Raw genomic sequence first — 21,796 nt, 5'->3', positions numbered from 1 at the left:
GAGCAAGTGAATGTATCACGAAGGAAAGCAGAAAGTAATAGAATAGAAATGGCAAGCTCTGAAAACAACATGATCACAAACATCTAGAGCCATTAGCAAAGGAAAACCGTGCGGACTTCATGCTGATAGAAGCAATTTTGTGCTAGTTTGAGGCTTACAGTTTGGTTGTTGTTTATTTTGGAGACTGTACTCTACCTACAACATTTCTCCCTTTCCTTTTTTCTCTCTAACCCTTCCACATTCCCTTGACTGTTCTTCCTCAAACTGATGGCCTCTTTTTTCATAAATTGTTATTGCACACATTTGCATTCTCATATACATACATAGTCTTAAATGTAAGCTGTTGTGTCCATATAATGTTACTTATATGTATGTTTCTGGGGCTGACCGTTTGGCACTGGACAACTAATTGGTGTGCTTTTCTCTGGAGAAGACCACCTTTCTCAGCTTTCCTGATTTGCCTATCGTTCTTTGTGTAGAGTTGAGGCCTTGTGGGCTTTTCCTTGTTGAGTTTGGCATGTTCATTGATGTTGTAAACTCCCAAAGACCACCAAGGATCAGTCGGATGCCAATTACACAGGGTCTTGTTTATTAGTCAAGCTCAGAGCTTGAACCACGAGCCCCCTCGTGAGGAGGGAAGATGGCGGCCCCTAGTGCTAGGGAACAGGGTTTTTAAAGAAAAAAACTGCAGGCGGCAGGTGTATGTGTGTGTGTGTGTGTGTGTGTGTGTGTGTATGTGTGTGTGTGTATGTGTGTGTGTGTGTTTCTAAGCCATTTTCAAGCCCTGCTGTTTCATGATAGGTTATAAGGATATAGGAATGTTGTCCTTTAAGCCAATCAGCTGGGGGACCAGGGCTAAGTGAGGGGACTAGGGCCAGAACACAGGAGGGAATTTTTCTTTTGTTTTTGCCACTGGGACCTATAGCTTGATTGGTTGTTCCTGGGTGCAAGCTCCTAGGAAAGGTTACTATTTCTAGCTGTATGTTTCTGGCTCTCCCTGGAAACTCTAGGGGTGGGAGGTGTCAGGTGCTCAGGCCCTGAACACGAAGTGACATTGGTTTGGTTTGTACAATCCCCGCTTCTGACAGGTTCATTTAAGACCCAATCATGGGTCTTTCTGAAACTTATTTCTCTGAATCAGCCCATTGTAGGGCCAGGTACTGCACCCTCATGATTATTAGCTGGATGGTGCATGACCTTTGTTTGATATAAGGGACATACAAAGCATGACTGGTTTAAACAGAACTAAGAATCTTTTTTTTTTTTTTAGCCATTTGGCTCTCATACCAGAGAGTTGTCCTTGACTTAGCATCTCAGCCTGTAAAGTAGGAAAATGGGTGGAGTCACGCTTTTCTGTAACTTCTTCCTGCTGACATTAGGGGCGTTGTTGTCATTTATTCGGGCCTAGAAAAGCTGAAATGCTAGTCAAAGGCTAATGAGGCACTTCTGTTGATTCAGTTGAAGAGACAGGGAGTACTCATCTGTGGTACTGGTTTACATCAGCTTCCAGCATGTCCTGATCACAGTAGCTCTCAATGGAGTCTGTTAGCCAGGTGAAAATCTGCTGAGACAAATACAAACGAGGGACAGAAGTTAAAATTGTGTCTATAAGACAGCTGGAGTAGGCTTATGTCTTTGAAACCCAGTAAAAGTATAAATTTTTTTTTTCAGTGTAGAAGTCTTGATATTAACAGTAGATCTAATTGTCCTCTACCTGTCAAGCTATAATTAGCTTAGCCATCAATGTAATCAGAGACCTGAGAAGGATAAATTGTAACCTAGACGAATTTATGTATCAATTAAAATGACAGAGATGACTAGTTTAAAGTCATATCCCAGTAAATAGATAGTCCCAGTTGTCTCTTGTAGGAACATGGCACAATGGGTAGAGACAGTCTTGCATGAGGCACAGAGGATGAGAGGCTGTTTCTGTGGAAGGAGAACATGGAGGGGATTGACCTCACCTTGGACTCAGCAACATGAGACAATAACTCTCCAGGTGTCGAGTTTGTCCACACTTAGGCTGATCCATAGCAGACATTGGGAGCAATTTTGCTCCATGGCCAGAAACCACAATCCAAGGTTGTGTCCAAGTCTTCTGAGACCTTGGGAACTACCATTATGATCTGGGAATCTCTGTTTTTATAATAAATTTATACATGTTAAATGCTATATTCATCAGATCTCTGACAAGCTTAAGGGCCAGCATATCTGAGCTGAATCCATTGTCTGTCTTTAGCTGTTTGCTATAAACTATATCTCACATGAAGATTTGAACAACCAAAAAGTATCCACCACACCTGGGGAATGGGGCTTCATTTTTTTTTTTTTTTTTTTTTTTAGTTTTATTAACTATCAGGCAACTGATTTACTGATATAGCTGACCATAAACTGCATCAGTTGTTGGTATAGCTTTAAATATATTTTTTGAACTAATATTAAAGTAAAACTTTTAATCATAAATATAGTCCATTGACGGACTGGCAGTCTTACTGACTCTGTTATATTTTATCATTGAGACTGGACAGCAAAAGCTAGCTCAAAGAACAGAAGTTGTCCTTGGTTCTACGCAGAGCAACTGAATGCAGTGGGAGAGGCTATGGTCTTATTATTATTTTTTTTAATCACACAATCAACATAGCCACCAGCCACATGTTCTTAGAGGCCCTAGTAGGCAATTTGAAAACATAGCCATATTCAGAAAATAAGGCCAAATATATTTTTGAGGCAGTGATTTTTACCTTTTTTGAGAATAAAGGTAGAACATAATAACCATAAGTTTAGGAAACAAACCCAAATTTTAACAGTGTAAACAACTGAATTTTTTAATAACCTTAAATATTTAATATCAAATAAAGTATCTTTGAACTAGGATTGGATCATATATCATCTGTGTTACAAACACATATGTACTCACATATTTTAAAATAGAATTTGAACTTAAATTTTAAGTATCACACTTAATAAGCAAATTATATCTTGTATAAGTTAAGTTTAAATACAGGACAAGAGTTACATAAAAGCCTTAATTTAAAAGTACCTTTGGAGACCTGTTGACTTAGGTTACTTGTTGTTTAGAGTGGCTTTAACTTTTAAATACAAGTTTAAGTTAACATTTTTGTTATAGATGTTAAACGTTTTTAAACCATCTTTAATAACCAGTAATTTATAACCAAGGTGTACAGAACATAATAAATTTATACATTTAAGTAAAACAAGTTGAATCTAACATATTGTGGTCACATACATTAACACATTTAAGATAGACAGAAAAAAAAAACCCCTTTATTTAGCAGCTCTAATGTTAAGGGAAAAGTATTTTGTTGTCTGCTGAACCCCATGGATATAGACCTGAGATGGGGCTTTTCAGCTGTGTTCCAGATCAGGTGACTAGTGTACCATGCTTGGGAGGGCCAGGCTTGCAACCAGACTGCAAGCTGGAAAAAGCTTTTACCAAGGCCGAATAGCAGCTGCCCCAAAACCCCGCTACAAGCAGGTAGGGAGCAGGGCATACCACTGCTGGCTGAGCGCTCAGGTGTTTTGAACCAGCAATGGATCCCATAGTCCCTATGTTTGTGTCAGGGGTCCCCAGAGGGCCTTTTATGCTTGGGACAGGCTCCTCTCTCCGGGACTCAGCAACAGCAAGAAGTGGGAGGCACCAGGCTTAAGCTGTCAGGGTTTTAGCAGGTAGTGGAAAGCCTTGGCCAGAATGGCCCCTGACACCTGGCTCATTTTTAGGACCAAGATGGTTACAAGCAAACAGATACACAAAGGACCACACAAACAGAAATGTACCAGTATGGCAAGAGAAAAGAACCAAAATTCAGAGTGACTAACTGTCCTGAGAGGCAGTGGGCTCTGTCACGTTCTGCCAGAAACCAAGCCAGAAGTAGTCTGTCCCGTAACCGGGCTCTGCCTAGGTCAAAAACCAGACCTGAGCTGGGCGGTGGTGGCACACGCCTTTAATCCCAGCACTGGGACGCAGAGGCAGGCGGATCTCTGAGTTCGAGGCCAGTCTGGTCTACAAAGCGAGTCCAGGATAGCCAGGGCTGTTACACAGAGAAACCCTGTCTTGAAAAATCAAACAAACAAACAAACAGCCAAACCAGACCTGTTCTGGATGTCGTACAAAAGATTCTTAGTCACAAGAGCCACACAAAGACAAGAAAGGAAACAAAGCCCAAATCACACTTCCTGGGTGCACAGGTAGTGAGACATTGCCATCTCGCCACGCTGTGGGAGTGACCCGCTCCCTCTCCCAGACAAACTGGAGATTGAACAAGGGCCAAATTTTTGAACAAAAAGTCATTTTATTTTTATTTTTTCTAATGTCTACTGACAAATTGTGTGCTCTGGCTCTAACTTTCTTAAAGTGAGCTAGAACTAAGTCCAGGGGGCTAGAAGTCATCTGTCCCATTTCCTCAGTCAAATTTTTTACAAGACTCAAACACAGACAGACTACAAATACTCACAGACAAATTCAGCTAATTACCAAGAGAAAAACTGGGCTAGAACCAGCTAGGTGGCCTAGAAACGTTCCTAGAGCCGGGTAAGGAACCTAAGGTCCCAAGACCTCCAGATTGAGGTCCCCAAACCTCCAGATAGAGGTGCTAAAACCTCCAGATTGAGGTCCCAAGACCTCCAGATTGAGGTGCTAAAACCTCCAGATTGAGGTCCCAAGACCTCCATATTGAGGTCCCAAGACCTCCAGATGGAGACCTTCTTTTCCCTGACAGGGACTGGAATGTCTTCCAAGCTCCCCCACATCCGTGACTATGTAGCACATTGGCTAAGTCACCCCTGGCTGCCACAGACAAAGTCACCTGGGGACACCTGAGAACAGAAGTAACATGTAACATGAAACAAGGAATGCAAACAGAACAAAACAGTGACAGGATAGGAACACTCCAGCCTTGGACTCTCTGGACCTGCGGGTCCTGGAAGTCTGGTGGTTTCCAAATGTAATGCCCAAGTTGTGAAACCCCCAAAGACACACCAGGAATGGGTGTGGCTTGTGATGTTACTAGGAGACACAATCTTGAAGCAAACTCCCTGATCCACTGGATCTTAAAATCTTTCTGCCTCCTCTTCTACAATGTTCCCTGAGCCTTAGGTATAGAAGTATTTTATAAATGTGTCTACTGGGACTGGGTTTACAACTTTTGCATTTTGATTTGCCTTGTGGTTTTCTGTAGTCATTCCTGTCTGTTGCCACGAGAAGTTTCCTTGATGAAGGGGAGGACTACACTTACATGTGCATGTGTGATTGATTATAAGGACACATGTTTATTGATTGTTGTTAGGGATTATGCTGGCTGAATAAATTAGTGGTTCTAAATTCTCTTTCAGAAACCGTGAGTTTACTAGCACCTGAGTAGTTAGGTAGGTTTCCAGTACTAGGTATGGGTCTCCCTCTTGTTTAGCAGGTCTTAATCAATGAGAGAGCTGTTGGTTACCACCAATTTTTTGGGCTACAACTGCCATCTGTAGGATTATTGTGCTATGTTGATCATTGATGTTTTTCTTCTGTTTCATAGTGGGTAGGACTGTTGCTTCTCTCTGTTTTTTTGGAAGTTCGCATGGCATCTTCTGCTACTATGAAAGCTAGTTGCATATTTTTTAGGGGGTGTAGCAGCTTTGATTTCTGCTTTAGAAAAGCTAACATCTGTGTAAGAAGCCTGACCATTGTTGACTGAGGATGCCCATGCTACCTGCATGGATCTAACAGGCATGGAGACATTGTTACGCCTGATGTATTAGTGATGCTTTCTTCTGCTGTCAGACCAACCTAATTGTTAGCTCAATGCTGGAGACTGAGTGGTCTCACAAGACACAGCATTAGTTATTTCTTAATTCTCAAGTGATAAAGAACGAAATAATTTTCAACCACTAAATTTTGCGCTGGTTTCTTATGGACTAGTAGATAATTGATTTATAGTTGAACTTTTTCTCAAGTATAGAGACTCACATCAGCATAAAAGAAAGCAAAGAATATTGTTCCCATGACATATCCTTATGAATCCAGTAGACAAAGTACATAACTCAACCAAAATAGTCAGAGAAATACAGGTGTAAAGACTTGGGGATTTTTTTTTAAAGCTTTTATTCTTATCTCATACAGTACATTCCAACTGTAGGTCTCCCTCTCTCCTCAGATCTCCCCTCTCCCCAGATCAACTCCTCCTTTGTTTCTCTTAAAAAAAAAAGCACGCTTACAGGGATATCCACCAAATATGGCTTAACAGGATACAATAAGACAGGGCACAAAGCCTCATATCAAGGCTGGCTGTGGCAACCTAGTAGGAGAAAAGGGGTCCCAAGCTCAGGTAAAAGAGTCAGAGACACTTACCCCATTGTTGGGAGTCCTATAAAGATGCCAAGCTACACAGCCATAAGATGTATGCAAAGGACATAACTCAGATTTATTTGGGTTTGGTGATCGTCTCTGTAGTCTCTGTGAGCTCCTGTGAAATCGGCTTAATTGATTCTGTGGCTGTGTTCTCATGGTGTCATTGACCCGTTGGCTCCTACGATTGTTCTTCCCCTCTTCTTCTGTGGTGTTCCCCTGCCCCTGCCTAGTGTTTGGCTTGCATCTCTGCATCTGCACCCATTGGTTTCTGGATAATGCTCTTTTGATAACAATTGTGCTAAGCACTGATCTATAGCAGAATATCATTAGAAATCATTTCATTGGCCAGTTCAGGCTCTCCATCCTACATTATTAGGAGATTTTGCTAGGGTCATTTTCATAGAGTGCAGGGAGTTTCCACGCTGCTACATTTCTATATTGTCCCCAAATGTCCCCCCAATTCCAATTGTCTCTCCCAGTACACTCTCCCTCCATCCTGATTCCTCCTGTTTTCATCTCCATCCAGAAAAATCTATTCTGTTTACCCTTCCCGGGTAGATCCATGGGTCCTCCCTTGAACCTTCCTTGTTACTAGGCCTCTCTGGCTCTATATTATGGTAATTTATTTGCTAATTAGATACTGCTTTTTGTAGATTGTGCAACCAAACAAATGAATTATATTATTTTAAATGTATTAATCTGCTGTGTCCTTAAGAGCCACCACTCTCAATGTCTAAGATAGAAGATGGAAGATAGAAGGTTAAACACCCTGTACTTTTGATCCTGAATTGGAAAGTATCAGTGTGAAGTTGAGATATTTTAATTTAATTTAAAAATATCATAAGCCTTATATATATATGTACATTTGTATGTATGTATATGCGTAGTTTTAATCAGAATGTTTTATTTGTATTCTAGAATGAATCAAATGAATATTCATATTATATTTTAGTTCTGAAATTTGCTGCTCATGTCTATGGGAAAAGTTAATGAGAAAGTATAAAATGTCAAGAGTGATCTTGACATTCTGCTTTTGGATTTTTGTTTCCTTGTTTTTTCTAGACAAAGTTTCTCTGTGTGGCTCTGGCTATCCTGGAATCACTTTGTAGACCAGGCTGGTCTCGAACTCACAGAGATCTGCCTGCTTCCACCTGTTGGGATTAGTGGTGTGTGCCACCAAACAAAGGCCTCTGAGAAATTTTTGATTCCAGGTTGTATTCCAGGATGGAATTACATAAAATATATAAAATGATCTTGAAACATTTATGCCAGCCACCATAGCTGCCAGGACTGTAACAAAGGAGCTTCAGAGCCAATTCAAAAATGTTCTTGGTGACCAGTTATTTCACAATATTTGATCATGAAAATGAAAAATCTCTTAGTTTTAGGCAGAATGGTATAGTTGCTTGCTCCTAGGGGTTTTAACTAGCTCAAATTGTTCCATTTGGTCATCAATAAAGATTAAGGCTACAGTAAATTGAGAGTCTGTCATGATGCTTAAATACATATTTTCATAATGGAAGAAATAACCCCACAAAATTATCAATGTCCCATCCCCCACTGGCTATCATTAGTGGATGTTAAGAAACCCTTTTTAGGTTGGAGGAAGAACATGTACACACACACACACACACACACACACACACACACACACACACACACACACGGAGTGAGGGAGAAAGAGGCAGGGGAGATAGAGAAGGAGCAAGTGGGGAAGGGAGGGAGGGAGGGTGAAAGATTTATTTAATTCAGTAACAAATCCATAGGTAAAGGTAAGGAAGTTATCACCATACCAAAAAAAAAAAAAAAAAACCAATGGTTTTTCTCAGGTGGAGCAAGAGATGAATAGTGGCAGATGAGACAGGGCGCATGTTGGCTGACATTCTGTTTTTACTGTGTTGTGGTTGTAACTGCATTTAGCTATAAGCCTGTGAGTGTGGCTTATAATGTTTTATGATTAGTGAAGGCCTAAAATACAAGGAAAGGAAACTGATTACAGGGGAGGGATGTGTGTAGGGAAATGGTAATAATTGATGGCTTTTATATTAGCTAAGACTTGTTGAATAAGGATTTTATTAATGCTATTCTAGGAAAATTTAATCAGTAAGTGGAGAGGCACCAAAGTTTATTTTAAAAAGGGCTGGAGTGTTGAAAACTATTTTTAAGAAAATAAATCCCTGAAGTAGATTTTGAGAGACCACCGTGCAAAATTGAAACTCATAAGAGTTGGCTTTTTGGCAATTTTTACAGAAATGAAGATAGCAGCCTGTTCTGTAGTAGGCAGTGAATAAGATTGTTAAGAGTAAAGCATTAGAAACGGACGTGAAACTTTTCTGCTTGGAGGCATTATCTTTATTGGGTAGGACTGAGTCATCTTGGACCAACAGTTTTAGTTGACCTAGGGTAACACCTGATATTTCTCCCCATGATGTATTTAGAGTCCCAGAATGCTTGTGAAAGATTCTAGGTTCCACATTGTTTATTGAAACGTGCCAGTTCTGCCAGGCTCATTGGTGCAATCCTAGGTGGTAGGAATTTCTTCCTGAAATCCTAACACTTGAAAGGTAGAGAGGCAGGGTTGTATGCAACCTGTTCCATACTGAGTTCCAGGCCAGGTAGGCACTGCCACTGTCTCAAAAAATAATAAATTAAAAATTTTTGGTTAAACAAGGGACTGGTAATTTTGGTTGTTTTAGTTGAGAGCATAGTTTGGAGTATAGAGATATGAGGGTGACTTTTCAGCATTGCTCCTTTTTATGTTTTGAATTTTAAATTGTGCTTATGTTATATATTTAGAAAATAATGTTTAATAGATGAAGATCTTAGATGGCTATTGTAGTGCATGCCTTAATCCTATCACTCAGGAGCAGAGGTAGGTAGATTTCTTTGCATTTAAGGCCAACCTAGTCTACATAACAAGTATCAGGCCAGCGAGAGTTACATAGTGAGATCTTATCTCCAATAAATAAATTAAATAATAAAGATGGATATGTCCAAACATTCAGTTTCTGTGTGAAAATTCTTATTTATCATATGGTTACATAAAAAGCATTTAAGTAAACATGTTTACTACTTGAGTGCCTCTAACCACATATGTTTGTCAATAAGGTATGTTGTATGTGCATGCGCTGTATAAGTATATGATTGTGGCTGGGATAGTATGTTCTATGTTTACCTGTAAAAGAATGTTTATACCTGGATATTTAGTGATGTCATTTTCCTGGAGCTTTTAATTCTTTTGTGTGTATGTGCATATTTATGTATATGCATATGAGGCTGGAGGTGGCTGGTGCATTCTTCCTTTCCTTTCCACCTTAGTTTTTTGAGATGGAGTCTTACTGAACTTGGAGCTCAACTCTTTAGCAAGAGCCAGGAATCCCTAGGAATCCTCCTGACTCCACTTCCACAGTGCTGGGATCTGGATTTTTATGAGTTGATGGTAACAGGGGTGTCCAGACTCAGCCCTTGAAGCTTGTGCTCTAGGCACTTAACCATTATGTTCTGTAGCCCCTGGACTCTTTACTTACTACTGATAGATACCTTTTAGAGTTTTAGTAAAATGTCCTTGCTTTTCAAGTAGCCTTGGGCTGTTCAAAGGTGATAGTGATGAGCAGCATAGATCATCTCTGTTGTCACCGTGGAGGCTGGAGATCAACTTCAGTCTGGTTTTTTTTTTTTTTTTCACTTCTGTGTCCTCAAGGCAACAGCTCTGCACTCAGTTTCTGCATACAGCATGCACACACATTCAGATTTATTATTATTTTTTTTAACTTCAGTTACATTAGAAGTAGGAAGTGATGTAAAAGTAATATTTTTTTTTGAGTTTTGCTTTACTAATTTTCTTTTCAACTTCTTGATAAAATTCATTAGGAAAATCTAAGCAGATAAACATAATTCATCTTGTAAGGATTAGTAAAATGGAGAGTTTTAAAGACTGTTCCCTTAGACACCAAGGACAGAGAAGCTGGAGTGGAGGCAGAATGGGATGCCACGCAGGGCAGTTGTCATCTACAGCTGCGCATTGCCATCCCCTGGGGATGTCAGGCAGTAGAACTGATGTGTGCTCATCACCCCACATATGCGATTTAACTGCATAGAAATATAGTCTTAGCATTGGAGCTTTTTGAACTTTTCCATTTAAATTAATGTGAAGCCACACAGAGCCATTGGCCTAGAGCAGTGTTCAAAAGAGTCTTTGACCTCATAGTACCTCAATCTCAAATTTGCTTTATTTGGGATAACTTGGAGTTTGTTGTAAAGATTAAATCTGGAATTGTGGATGTTCTTTAAAGATATGTGGTTATTTAGGGTACCCAGTGGGAAACGAAATGGCTGAACAGCTCTTTTCACATCTGGAAATGATGGAAAGCTTCGCAGATTAACCATGATCACAATGGAGCCTCATGGAGCTACTGTACTTTTTTAGAAATATAACTGATTTTTATGTTATGTGCATTGGTGCTTTAAGTGCATGTATGTCTGTGTGAGGGTGTCAGATCCCTGGAATAGGACTTATAGACGGTTGTGAGCAGGGTGCTGGCAATTGAACCCTGGTTCTCTGGAAGAGCAGTCAGTGCTCTTAACCACTGAGCTGTCTCTCCTAGCCAGCCCCTTACTGTACTTTCTTAATATTGTGATACTTGGACAGGTGGCCTGCGATTTGCTTCGGAGAATAATTCGCATCTTATATCTCAGTAAGAGACTCCAGGGACAACTGCAAGGGGGAAGTAGAGAGATATCAAAAGCTGCGCAGAGTCTCAGTGAACTCGGTAAGTCCTTTCATGATTAAAAATTGGTGGAAGTTTGACAGTTTTTACTGAGTTGATTTTTTGACATTTGTTATCACTATCAACAAATACTACTAAAAATTTAAAAATGGCTGTTTATAACTTTGTTGTAAGCAATGTTTCTCTTCAGAAAGGGTGTGTAAAATTAGATGTTTTGAAAGTGATGTTTACTTTAGTAATGATCTTATAGTAAAATTGGATTTTGTTTTGATGAACAGGTGTGTATACATTTTTACACATAAAATTTGAGTCACCGTGATCACGGTCATGTTACAAACACTTATTTTTATCTATCTTGAAAACCACTTATCATCTAGCATGACAGCCACCATAATTTTTTCTATTATTATAGTTTTGTCTATTAATAGTGATACATAAATGGAGTCAGAAAACCCATGACTAAAAAGCTTCAAAAGATGTTGGCTTCTCGTCTTCAGCTTTTAATACCTTTGGGATTTATTCAGCTTGTTGGGTATACTGGCAGTTTGCTAGAATACATTCTGTGTTGTCATGAGGGTTGTCTTTTGAGTCACTGGTTGAAGGAGAATTTGAGTTCTTTCTAGTGTTTGGTAATTATGAAAAGAGTGGCTGTAGATGCTTGTTTCTAGGTTTTGTTGTGATTTCTATGGAGGAAATATCCAGCAGAAATGCTGTGTATTTAGGTGATAAATCCCATGCTGATGAGATGTCTAGATGTCTTTATTCATTATTTTCTTAGATATTTAAACTAGGCCCTTGATATTCAACAGTTCAGAGTTTTGCTGGATGACAAGCTTCAAGTTCCATGTTTTTCAGGGCAAAGTTTGAATAGATAGTGAGTACACATAGAAAAGGTCTTGATGAGACTTTGTTGGGTTTCTTGTTTTCATTGGGCACCCAGTAATTTTTAAGAAGTGAAAATCCTTGGTGATGTTTATTCTTTTATAGATTCAGAAGGTCTTTGATTATGTATGTCTTAAATATCCATGGTTTGCTTACTCTTGGTGGCACGATTATGCCAAAGTAACACCAGGAAAATGTGTTAGACATGTTCTTTTTGACTTTTTCTGTTTCTTATACAGTTGCAAAGTCTTGGTCTAGTGCAGTGGTTCTCAACCTGTGAATCGAGACCCCTTTGGGGAGACATATCAGATATCTTGCATATCAGATGTTTACATTACAATTTATAACAAAGGCAAAACTATAGTTATGAAATATCAGTGAAATAATTTTATGGTTGGGGGTCACCACCACAACGAGGGACTGTATTAAAAGGTGACATCATTGGGCAGGCTGAGAACCACTGCTCTGCAGCTTTATTTGGGAAGAGACCTGTAAAACAACAGATCCCCATATGGTAACTTAGATTCTCCAGCTTGATCAGGGTTGCAGCATTAGGAATGTTGAGAACCACTGTTCTAATGTTTATGTTATATTTTATTGACCAAAGAAGTACAGTAGTCTTCCACAATCATGCTTCAATATTACAATTGTGTGATGCTTAAATATAGACATTAGTTAGGCTCATCTTGGCACTATGCTATTAACTATGCTGGAATATATTATATCAAAAGTTAGTTTTTGTCTTTTGGTCTTGGCAGCATCTTCCATTAACTTGCCAAAATAACAAACACAAAGGGAAAGAGGAGGGACACTCGCTATATGAACTTGCTAGGAAACATGGAGTTGTTCCTTTGGCCACATACATGTGATATTGTAGAAATCAAGGGAATGGGCACTGTTGAAAAAGGAGTGCCCCATAAGTGTTACCACAGCAAAACCGGAAGAGTCTACAGTGTCTCCCAGCATGCTATGGGCATCATTGTGAACAAACAGGTTAAGAGCAAGATTCTCACCAAGAGCATCAATGTGCGCATTGAGCATGTCAAGCACTCTAAGAGCAGGGGCAGCTTCCTGAAGCATATGCAGGAGAACGACCAGAAGAAGGAGGAAGCCAAGGAGAAGGGCACCTGGGGCCAGCTGGTGCGCCAGCCTGCGCCACCTAGAGCAGCTCACTGTGTGAGGACTGATGAGAAGGAGCCTGAGCTGCTGGAGCCCATTCCGTACGAATTCATGGCCTAATGTACAAAAAGAAATAAAGGACCTGACTGTATTAAAAAAATTAGTTTTTAAAGCAGTGAGTGATATTTCTTAAAGGTACTTTTTTTTATTTTAAAAAATTTAAATTTATTGTGTGTGTGTCATCTGCTTGATTTTTTTATTTGGACTTAGAAGATTATACTATATATCTGTGCTCCCACACATACGTGTACACATACACATGTGTGTAACAATAAAGGACTAGTGGCTATCAATTTGAGAGTAAGAGGAGACTGGTAGGAGTGGGAGGAAGGGTATATGGGAGGGTTTGGAGGGAGGGAAGAAAGGGACAGTGATGCAGTTCTATTTCAATTAAAAACATTAACAAATTAAAAAATAGTTCATTATATTTGTATGTAATGCTTTTAAGTTTGTTAATTTTTGTCATTTGTGCTTTTTTTTTCCTTTTACAGCTTCTGATCATATTCTTTGCCCTCCTTTCAGCTCCTTTCCTCCTTCCTACTCACCGAAGTTCATATTCTTTCTCTCTCTTAAAAATGAAAATTAAAACAAAAAACTAATAAAAAACCCAAGTAGTAAAACAACAACAACAACAACAACAAAACTGAGGTGAAACAAATTAAATAAGCATGGAGTGTGTTTTGTGTTTACCAGCTTCTCCTGGGCATAGGGTCTGCTCTGTAGTGTGGTTGATAAACCCAGTGACACTCCATTGGAAAAACTGATTATTCTTTTTCCAGCAGGTGTCAAATGACAGTCTCTTCCTGCTTTGCTTTTTGTCTACTTCCTCTTCTCAGTTCTGGGATTTTGTGCAGTTTGAACACATACAAGTCTTGTCACTGGCTATGTGAGTTCATATGTGTATTATTCCTTTCCTTGGAGTCTTTTTTACCAGCTCTGGCTTTATAAAATCAATAACATATATAACATAATGTATTTATATCATATATATTCATATATATTCATTCAGATAATGCTGCGTGTCAGTAGAATGAGAGACTAGAGACCACAGAGGGTAAGGACAGAGTAGTGAGGGAACAGAAGATTCCATGCTACATGCAGACTTTACAGCATAATGGAAGCTGTACACAAAACACCTCTGACACATTTACCTCTTCATATGACATGACAAGATTTCCTTCAGTAAAACCCAGTTGTGAGACCGGGCAGCACTACAGACCACGTGGCTAGTGGGCTATCAACAGCTCTTACACTGTGCCTTTTTTTTTAAAAAAAAAAAGATTTATTTATTTATTTATTTATTTATTTATTATGTATACAGTGTTCTGTCTGCAAGTACAGCTACATACCAGAAGAGGACACCAGATCTCATTGTAAATGGTTGTGAGCCACCATGTGGGTGCTGGGGACTGAACTCAGGACCTATGGAAGAACAGCCAGTGCTCTTAGCCTCTGAGACATTTCTCCAGCCCACACTGTGCCTTTTTAATAATTCAGTGGAAGTCATATTTTCCTGGGAAACATTGTTAGGTATTTGTTTTGTTTACCATGTTTTCCTTTTTCTAAATTATTATTTATTGTTTTTTTCCTTTTTACTGAAAATAGATTTTTTTTCTCACATAATATATTCAGTTTATGTAAGGTTTCCCTTCCCTGTACTCCTCCTAGTTCCTCCCCACCTCCCATCCCATCAGGAATACCCCTGCCTTCTGTCTTCCATTAAAAAATAACCAGGAGTGTCAGGAATAATGATAAAACAAAATGAGATGAAATGAAACTGACACACTGGAATAGGACAGAACTAACAGAAGGATAGGAGCCCAAGAGCAGGCACAGATGCAGAGCCCCTGTTGTTCACACTCAGGAGATTCCCTAAAACACTGCCCTGGAAGCCATAATATATACAGAGAGGACCTGCAGGATAAAGAGAGGGAGAAAAACATAGAAACAAATTAAAAAGATACAAATAAAAACTATGATAGAATAAGAAAAAAGAAAAGCCCTGACATGACATTATGAGATAAGGAACTTCCAAAGATGCCACTGATTTTGTTATCTCTTAGCAATATACTGTTGGGCATGCAGCCTACCCTTAGTAGTTTGTTTTCTCTTGGAGAAAATTAAATTTTCTTGTGCAAATGGTTTTCAATTGGAGACACCTTCTGGCTTAGGGATGGGGTCATGTGCCCACCTCTCCTTTCAGCTCTAGGACCCCATCTGGTGCTGACCCATGCAGGCCCTGTGCATGCTGTCCTAGTCTCTGTGAGTTCATAAGTGTGTTGATCCTGTTGATTTGGCCTCCTTTGCCTTTGGTCCTCACACTCTTTCCTCTTCTGCAGAGTTTCCTAAGTTCTGACTGGAGGGATTTAGTGGAGACATTTTACTTAGGGCCAAGTGTTCCAGGCTCTCTCATTTTTCATTATGTCTGTCTGTGGGTCTCTGTGTTTGTTCCCAATCTGCTTCAGGAGGATGCTTCTCTAATGATGGCCGCGGGAGGCACTTATCAGTCCCAGGCTACACTAGAGTATTGTTTTCATAGTGTGTTCCTATGTAGGGTGTAAAAGTTCTAGTATCAGCTCTTAGCTTTGCTTAATAATTCTCAATTTTTTTATATAGCAAAATTTATGATTTTTTGCAGTAAAATGTATCAGTCGTAGTCACTAAACACAGACAAAAATTGTCCCTGGGTTTAATGTATGTATTTGTCTTACTTAGGTGTTCTGTTGCTGTGATGAAAACACGATGTCCAAAAAGCAAGTCGGAGAGGAAAGGGTTGATTCAGCTTACACTTTCAGATCATAGTTTATCACTGGAGGAAGTCAGGACAGGATCTCAAGCAGATCTGGAACCTGGAGGCAGGAGCTGATGCAGAGGCCATGGAGGGGTGCTGCATGCTTAGTGACTTGCTTCACATGGCTTGCTCAGCCTGCTTTCTTACAGAACCCAGGAGCACAAGCCCAGGGATGGCCCCACCCACAGTGGGCTGGGCCCTCCCCAGTTGATCACTGATTAAGAAAATGCTTTAGAGCTGGAGCTCAAGGAGGAGGCATTTCCTCAGCTGAGGCTCCTTCCTCTCGGATCACTCTAGCTTATGTCATGTTGATATACAAGGCTAGCCAGTACAGAATTTATTCTCAATGACAATCCATCATATTTAAGAATAGCAACAATTTTTTTTTTAAAGATTATGTTCTAGAACCAATAGATATGGTAAGGCAAATAGTGATGTGTTCTTCAAACCTCTTTTCTAATGTAGTATTGGCTTTACTGGACATTTTTTATAAATACTAAATGTTAAAATGTTGCTGAGAAAATATAGCTCATGATTTATCCCAACCAATGTGTATGTACTAAAAATTTAAATCTCTCGGGATAGAGTGGGTGCAGATGGTTAAGAGTGCTTGCTGTTCTTGTAGGTACCTGGATTTGGTTCCCAGCCTCTTCATGTAGTAGCTCACAGCCATCTTTGCCTCTAGTTGTAGAGGATCTAACATCTTCTTTTGGTCTCTGTGGGTACCTGTTTGTACATGTTACACATACAGAAATTCAGGCAAAGACACACATAAAATATAAAACGTCTAAAAGGAATTAAAGCTATAAGTCTATGGTTTAGTATTTGCAAAACCGTCTTCACTTTTACTAGTGTTCAATTTTGATCAATCTTGCCATTGTTAGGAAGGAAGAGAATGTATTTCCTTAATCCATTGGAATTAATATTTCAATAACTTTTTCTGCTGCTGTTACAATTATATACATATATCACATCACACTTCAGTGATGAGAATATTTCCAGTATTATCAGTGTCTGTATCTGTGTGGTACTGGTTCTCATTATGTGACCAAACATATGTGAACCCACTGCATTCACTCCTCGGTGTGTACAGAGCCACTAACCACAAGTAAGAGACGAAAGATGAAGTTTGTTACCTATAGCAAGTAAGGAGGCCACAGAGCCTAACCCAAAGAGCCAACGAGACTTAATTGAGAACTCATATCTATTCATATTGGAAGGACATCTCTTCATGTATAGCGGTTGGCATGTTACTAAAAGTACATTCATTTGAAGATCATATGTCTTCACACATTATATGTGCAGAAGTGGAGGATAAGAATGACTCTGGGACATATATTTTGGCATTGAAATTATAATTAACAGTGTTTTGTGGTTTTTGAGAACAAGCTCTCTGTGACCTATTTCCCTAGTTGGACCCCAGCTGGACCTCACCATCTGATAGTTCCTTCAGAATCAAGCCATTGATGATGATAGTATTCTGTTGACCAGTCACCTCTCAGTAGCACCACCAGCTGGAAACCAGTCCTTCCAGCACACTTCTATCTAACCCGCAGCTGCTTGTTGCTGGGTTACAGTCTGCAAACCTAACTTTGCATGCTGTGAGATAAACGCTAGCCTTTGAGCTGAAAGTGGTAGGATTTTTCTGTCTTTGTAGATGAAATGAACACACAGATTCATAATCAAAAGCCTTTTTGTAATTTGGGCTAAGTCAGTTAAAGCTGCTGTTGGTCAGATGTTTGAGGCACACCATGTGGCCTGATGCTAACTGACATCTTCATATTGCTATTGACTGCTTTACCTGTAATATACAGTGAAGGTTTTGGGTCATGAGGAGCCATAGTTTGAATTTCTTAGGCTTCCCACTACTGACCATCTTTGTTTTGTCTATACAAGGTTAGGTTTCTGCCACTAATTAAAATCATGTATGATTTTTTAGTTGTTTTCTAGACAAGGGTAGGACTTTTGAATGTTACCTAAATTTCAATCATAAATTTTATCTTGAGTGTTAGAATGATTTTCCTATTAATACTGCTTGCTAAAACAAATTGGTTAGTGTTTTGATACTCCAAATTTACAAGTTATTGTGGTAAACTATGCAGTATTGATGTTTTCTTAGCTAAAATACAAATTTTCTTCATTAAAAATATCTACTATTGTATCTTCAAGTAAAAAACTACTTTTTTCTTTTTCTTTATTGTGTTTTTGAGACAGGGTTTCTCTGTAAGCCCTGGCTGTCCTGGACTTGTTCTGTAGACCAGGCTTGTCTCATACCCACAGAGATCCATCTGCCTCTCCTCCAGAGTGCTGGGATTAAAGGTGTGCGCCACCACTCCCAGCTCAAAAAATTACTTTTTTTTATCTTGAGCGTATTTTAGTTTTTGAAATGATGTATCTATCAAATACAGAGGGAAAGGTGGTGTCGATATCGTTAGACTACTTCCTGCTGATTAGGGGGGTTCTGTGGGTCAAATTTGATCTCTCTGTGCATGATGAGTTGACAAATCCCAGCACAGCGCAGTAGGGGAACAGCAGGGCCCCAGCATTAATAGACCCTCTGCAGAATTCCAAACACAAACTGCCTTCTGCTGGCGAAGGCACATCCCTGCTAGATCAGAAGACAAATTATAGTTGGTGGCTGTGGACAGTCTGAAGCAGCCCCATATCCCACACCTGGTATTAAAACAAAAACATAATTCACATAGCATTTCTGTGTTTTTAAAGAAACCAAGGTCCTTACTATACTGCTTTCCTTAAAACTCACGAAAAAATTTACAGTTTCATTCTGCTTCCTAAGGTTATCTTGACTATAAAGCTAAACCTAAATGATGACATAGTAAATGAAAACGAGAGAATGGCTTCTGAGTGAAGTATGGATCACCTCATGTTTAAAACCAAATATAAGATATTAGTATGCATTATTTATGATATACCATGTTTAAACAACAAATTATGATTGTGCCAGTTAATGACTTAATGGTTCTTGTAGTAAAGCTTCGTTGAGTTTTTGTTTTTGCTTTTTTGAGACAGGGTTTCTCTGTGTAGCCTTGGCTGTCCTGGACTTGCTTTGTAGACCAGGATGGTCTTGAATCACAGAGATCCACCTGCCTCTGCCTTCCCAAGTGCTGGGATTGCTGAGCTATTTTAAGATGGGTATGGTGAGGCACATGTTTAATTAATCCCAGCACTTTGTAGCTGGAGGATCTCTGTGAGTTTTATACTAGCTTGGTGTATATAGTGAATTCCAGACCAGGACTACAGGACTACATAGACCTCAAAAGGAAAAAAAGGCATATTTAGCAGTCAATTACAATGTATCCTAGATAGATATTTTAAGTTAATAATGAGGAAATAGGATAGCTACTATTCAGAATTTTAGGCATACCTAGATGCAGCCTTGACTCTATAATGTTGCTCAGGTGGGTGTGTAAGTGCAGCCCTGACTCTATAATGTTGCTCAGGTGGATGTGTAGGTGCAGCCCTGACTCTATGATGTTGTGCAGGTGGGTGTGTAGGTGGAGCCCTGACTCTATAATGTTGTGCAGGTGGGTGGGTGTGTTGTCTGAATCCTATTGCTCTTATGGTTCATTTCTTTGTGAGAAGAAAATAGGTTGTTTTTTGTTCTTAATCACTTGGGTGTGGTAAAATGAAATTAGCGTAGTATTATGTTAGCAGCTTCAGTGTCAATTTACAATTGTAATTGTATTTACAGAATTTGGCAAGTTAGTGTAATGTGAACAACAGGTATGACCTTTTGAGAGATATGTTAATAAAATAGGACCCAGATTTATTCATTTGTTTTAATTTATGTGGTAGGAACTTGAAGTTGTTTTTGATGATTAGAAGGGTTTCTGTCACGCATCATGTCATGATTATGCTGAAAATAAGGTTCTCATGATCACACCTAGGATTCCATTCTGAGTTTAGGAATGGTGATCCAGATTTTTTTCTATGTTCATTGTGGTAAAATAAACACAAGTTCACTTTGGAAAGATAATTCTGGAAAATTATACTTGGCAAAGTCATTCGCTAGAACCTATTCTTTTTTAATGATCGAACTAGAAAAACAAAAACCCCAAAAATACTTGAACTTTTTTTTAAATGCACACATACATCTTGTGGATAATTTAATTTAGGATCTTCATCAAGAAGACGTAATGCTCAGAATGAAATGGTCCAGAGTCTGCCTTGTCATATATTTTATAGAAATTAAGGAATTATGAATTCTTTTATAGGTAATACTGAAAATTTTATGGTGTATGTTTTTGCTACCTTTGCTAACTCTTCAGATTTATCCAGATATGTTTCTGGAGAAAAATGGCAGAAATTGTCAGTTCTGTTCCTGAGTGTCTGCTCACACCTGTTCTTCGAGAGGACATTACCTAGATCTTTGTTTCCTTGAAGGGGTGGAATCTTGCATCTCAAATCTGTGACAACGTGTATGCATCTATACTTACTGTTTTGTTATTGATTGACTGTGTTGGCCTTTGTCCCCTCTGAAACACATTTTGAAATTTGGTTGCTGTTATGACATCATAGGATAGGGTCTTTGAGGTAATTGGGTGAGTAGGAGGATTAAGATTTTCAAGGGGGCTGAATTAATTAGTATGTTGTCTTTTATTGAACATACCCATTTGGGTTTCTGTGTTTCCGTCTTCAGTTGAAGTACTTAGATCTTGCCGCCTGCTCCCTGGATTTTCTAAATGTTTAGTGTTACGACCAAAACCAGTTTTGCAGTGTGTCACTCAATCTCAAGTATTCTGTGAAGTCTCCTCTCCTGAAAATCACTTAACTGCTTATATGTGTGGATTTATTGCCTGTTTTCTGTTCCCTTGAAATAAATGCCTCTGTTTTTGCTAGTATTAATCTGCTTAATTACCTTAGCTTTGTAATATTGATATCAGATAGCATGTTTTTGCAAGTGCTTTATCTAGATTAGCACTTATCTGCAGGGAACTGTGCTTGACCAGTTTGCTAGGCCATTAGAGAGATCAGGCTAAGTTAATTTGTATTTCCCTGTTCCCATATGCACTTCCAGTGTGTAAGCTGAACATTGTAAATCTGAATTACTTTGAGGCTGATCTTTATAGGTTAGGAATGGCCGCTTTGCCTTTGAAATAGAGCTAGAAGTGACATTAGTGGAGATGGCACATACATACTGCATTGAAGAGTGGGTCATATTGTCAAATTTAGAGCAGAGAAGCACTTGGTCAGTTTGTTTGTACTTGATTTTTGAAACCCACAACTACTAACCATGATTTTATTTTGAAAAGATAGTTTTTGAAATTTTATGTGGCCTTTCCCCCCTATTTATTAATGCTTCTAAGATACTAAGAAGAGCTGTAGAGATACTGTGTTCATAGAAAGCTGCTTATTCACTTTGACAGTTTTGTGAAGGAGCCTTCCTACAGTCTTCAGTGGGTCATTAAGAGTCATGAGTAGTCTAGCTCTGTGTAGTTTACTCTTGTCTCGTGAGCACTTGAGTAAGTTTGCTTATTTCTGTTAGATGACAGTGCTGTGCTTCCCAGGTCTTATCCAAGTTGGGATCTTCAGCATGGTTGAGTGATGTGGTAAATTGCTTCAGAATTAAGATCTGGGGGACTTTGCAGTAGTGAAGCAAGGGGAGAAGAGTCTGGAGTTAGAAGAAAGTGCTGTTTTACACTGAGAAGCTTATTCAGCCTAAAGTAGGCTGGTGTTCTTTAAGAAAAGTAAGAATTTGCTAGATAAAACTTATTTAAATAAATGACTTTAGTGATTGATAGCAGTCCTATTTAATTGTACAATAGCTGAGCAGTTAAACTGAACTCTTGATCTTAACAACATTGTGCTAATATGGTGTAGTGACCCCTTGTGTGGTACTTAAACAGT

The 21,796-nt window shown here is 39.1% G+C and overlaps 1 protein-coding gene across 3 annotated transcripts in view; it reads left to right on the top strand.

The window, feature by feature from the left end:
- The window catches only part of COG5 (component of oligomeric golgi complex 5), a 300,644-nt gene that overhangs the window by 35,036 nt on the left and 243,812 nt on the right, over nt 1–21,796 (top strand). For all 3 annotated transcript variants that reach the window (XM_084791836.1, XM_084791834.1, XM_084791835.1), the window contains one exon: nt 10,998–11,118. In XM_084791836.1, coding sequence (XP_084647962.1) covers nt 10,998–11,118 — 121 coding nt within the window. The remainder of the gene's footprint in view (nt 1–10,997; nt 11,119–21,796) is intronic.

Source organism: Acomys minous (assembly GCF_964271855.1).
Source record: "Acomys minous genome assembly, chromosome: 8".
In the NCBI taxonomy this organism is placed as follows: Eukaryota; Metazoa; Chordata; class Mammalia; order Rodentia; family Muridae; genus Acomys; species Acomys minous.
This window is presented reverse-complemented; position numbering and strand designations above follow the sequence as displayed.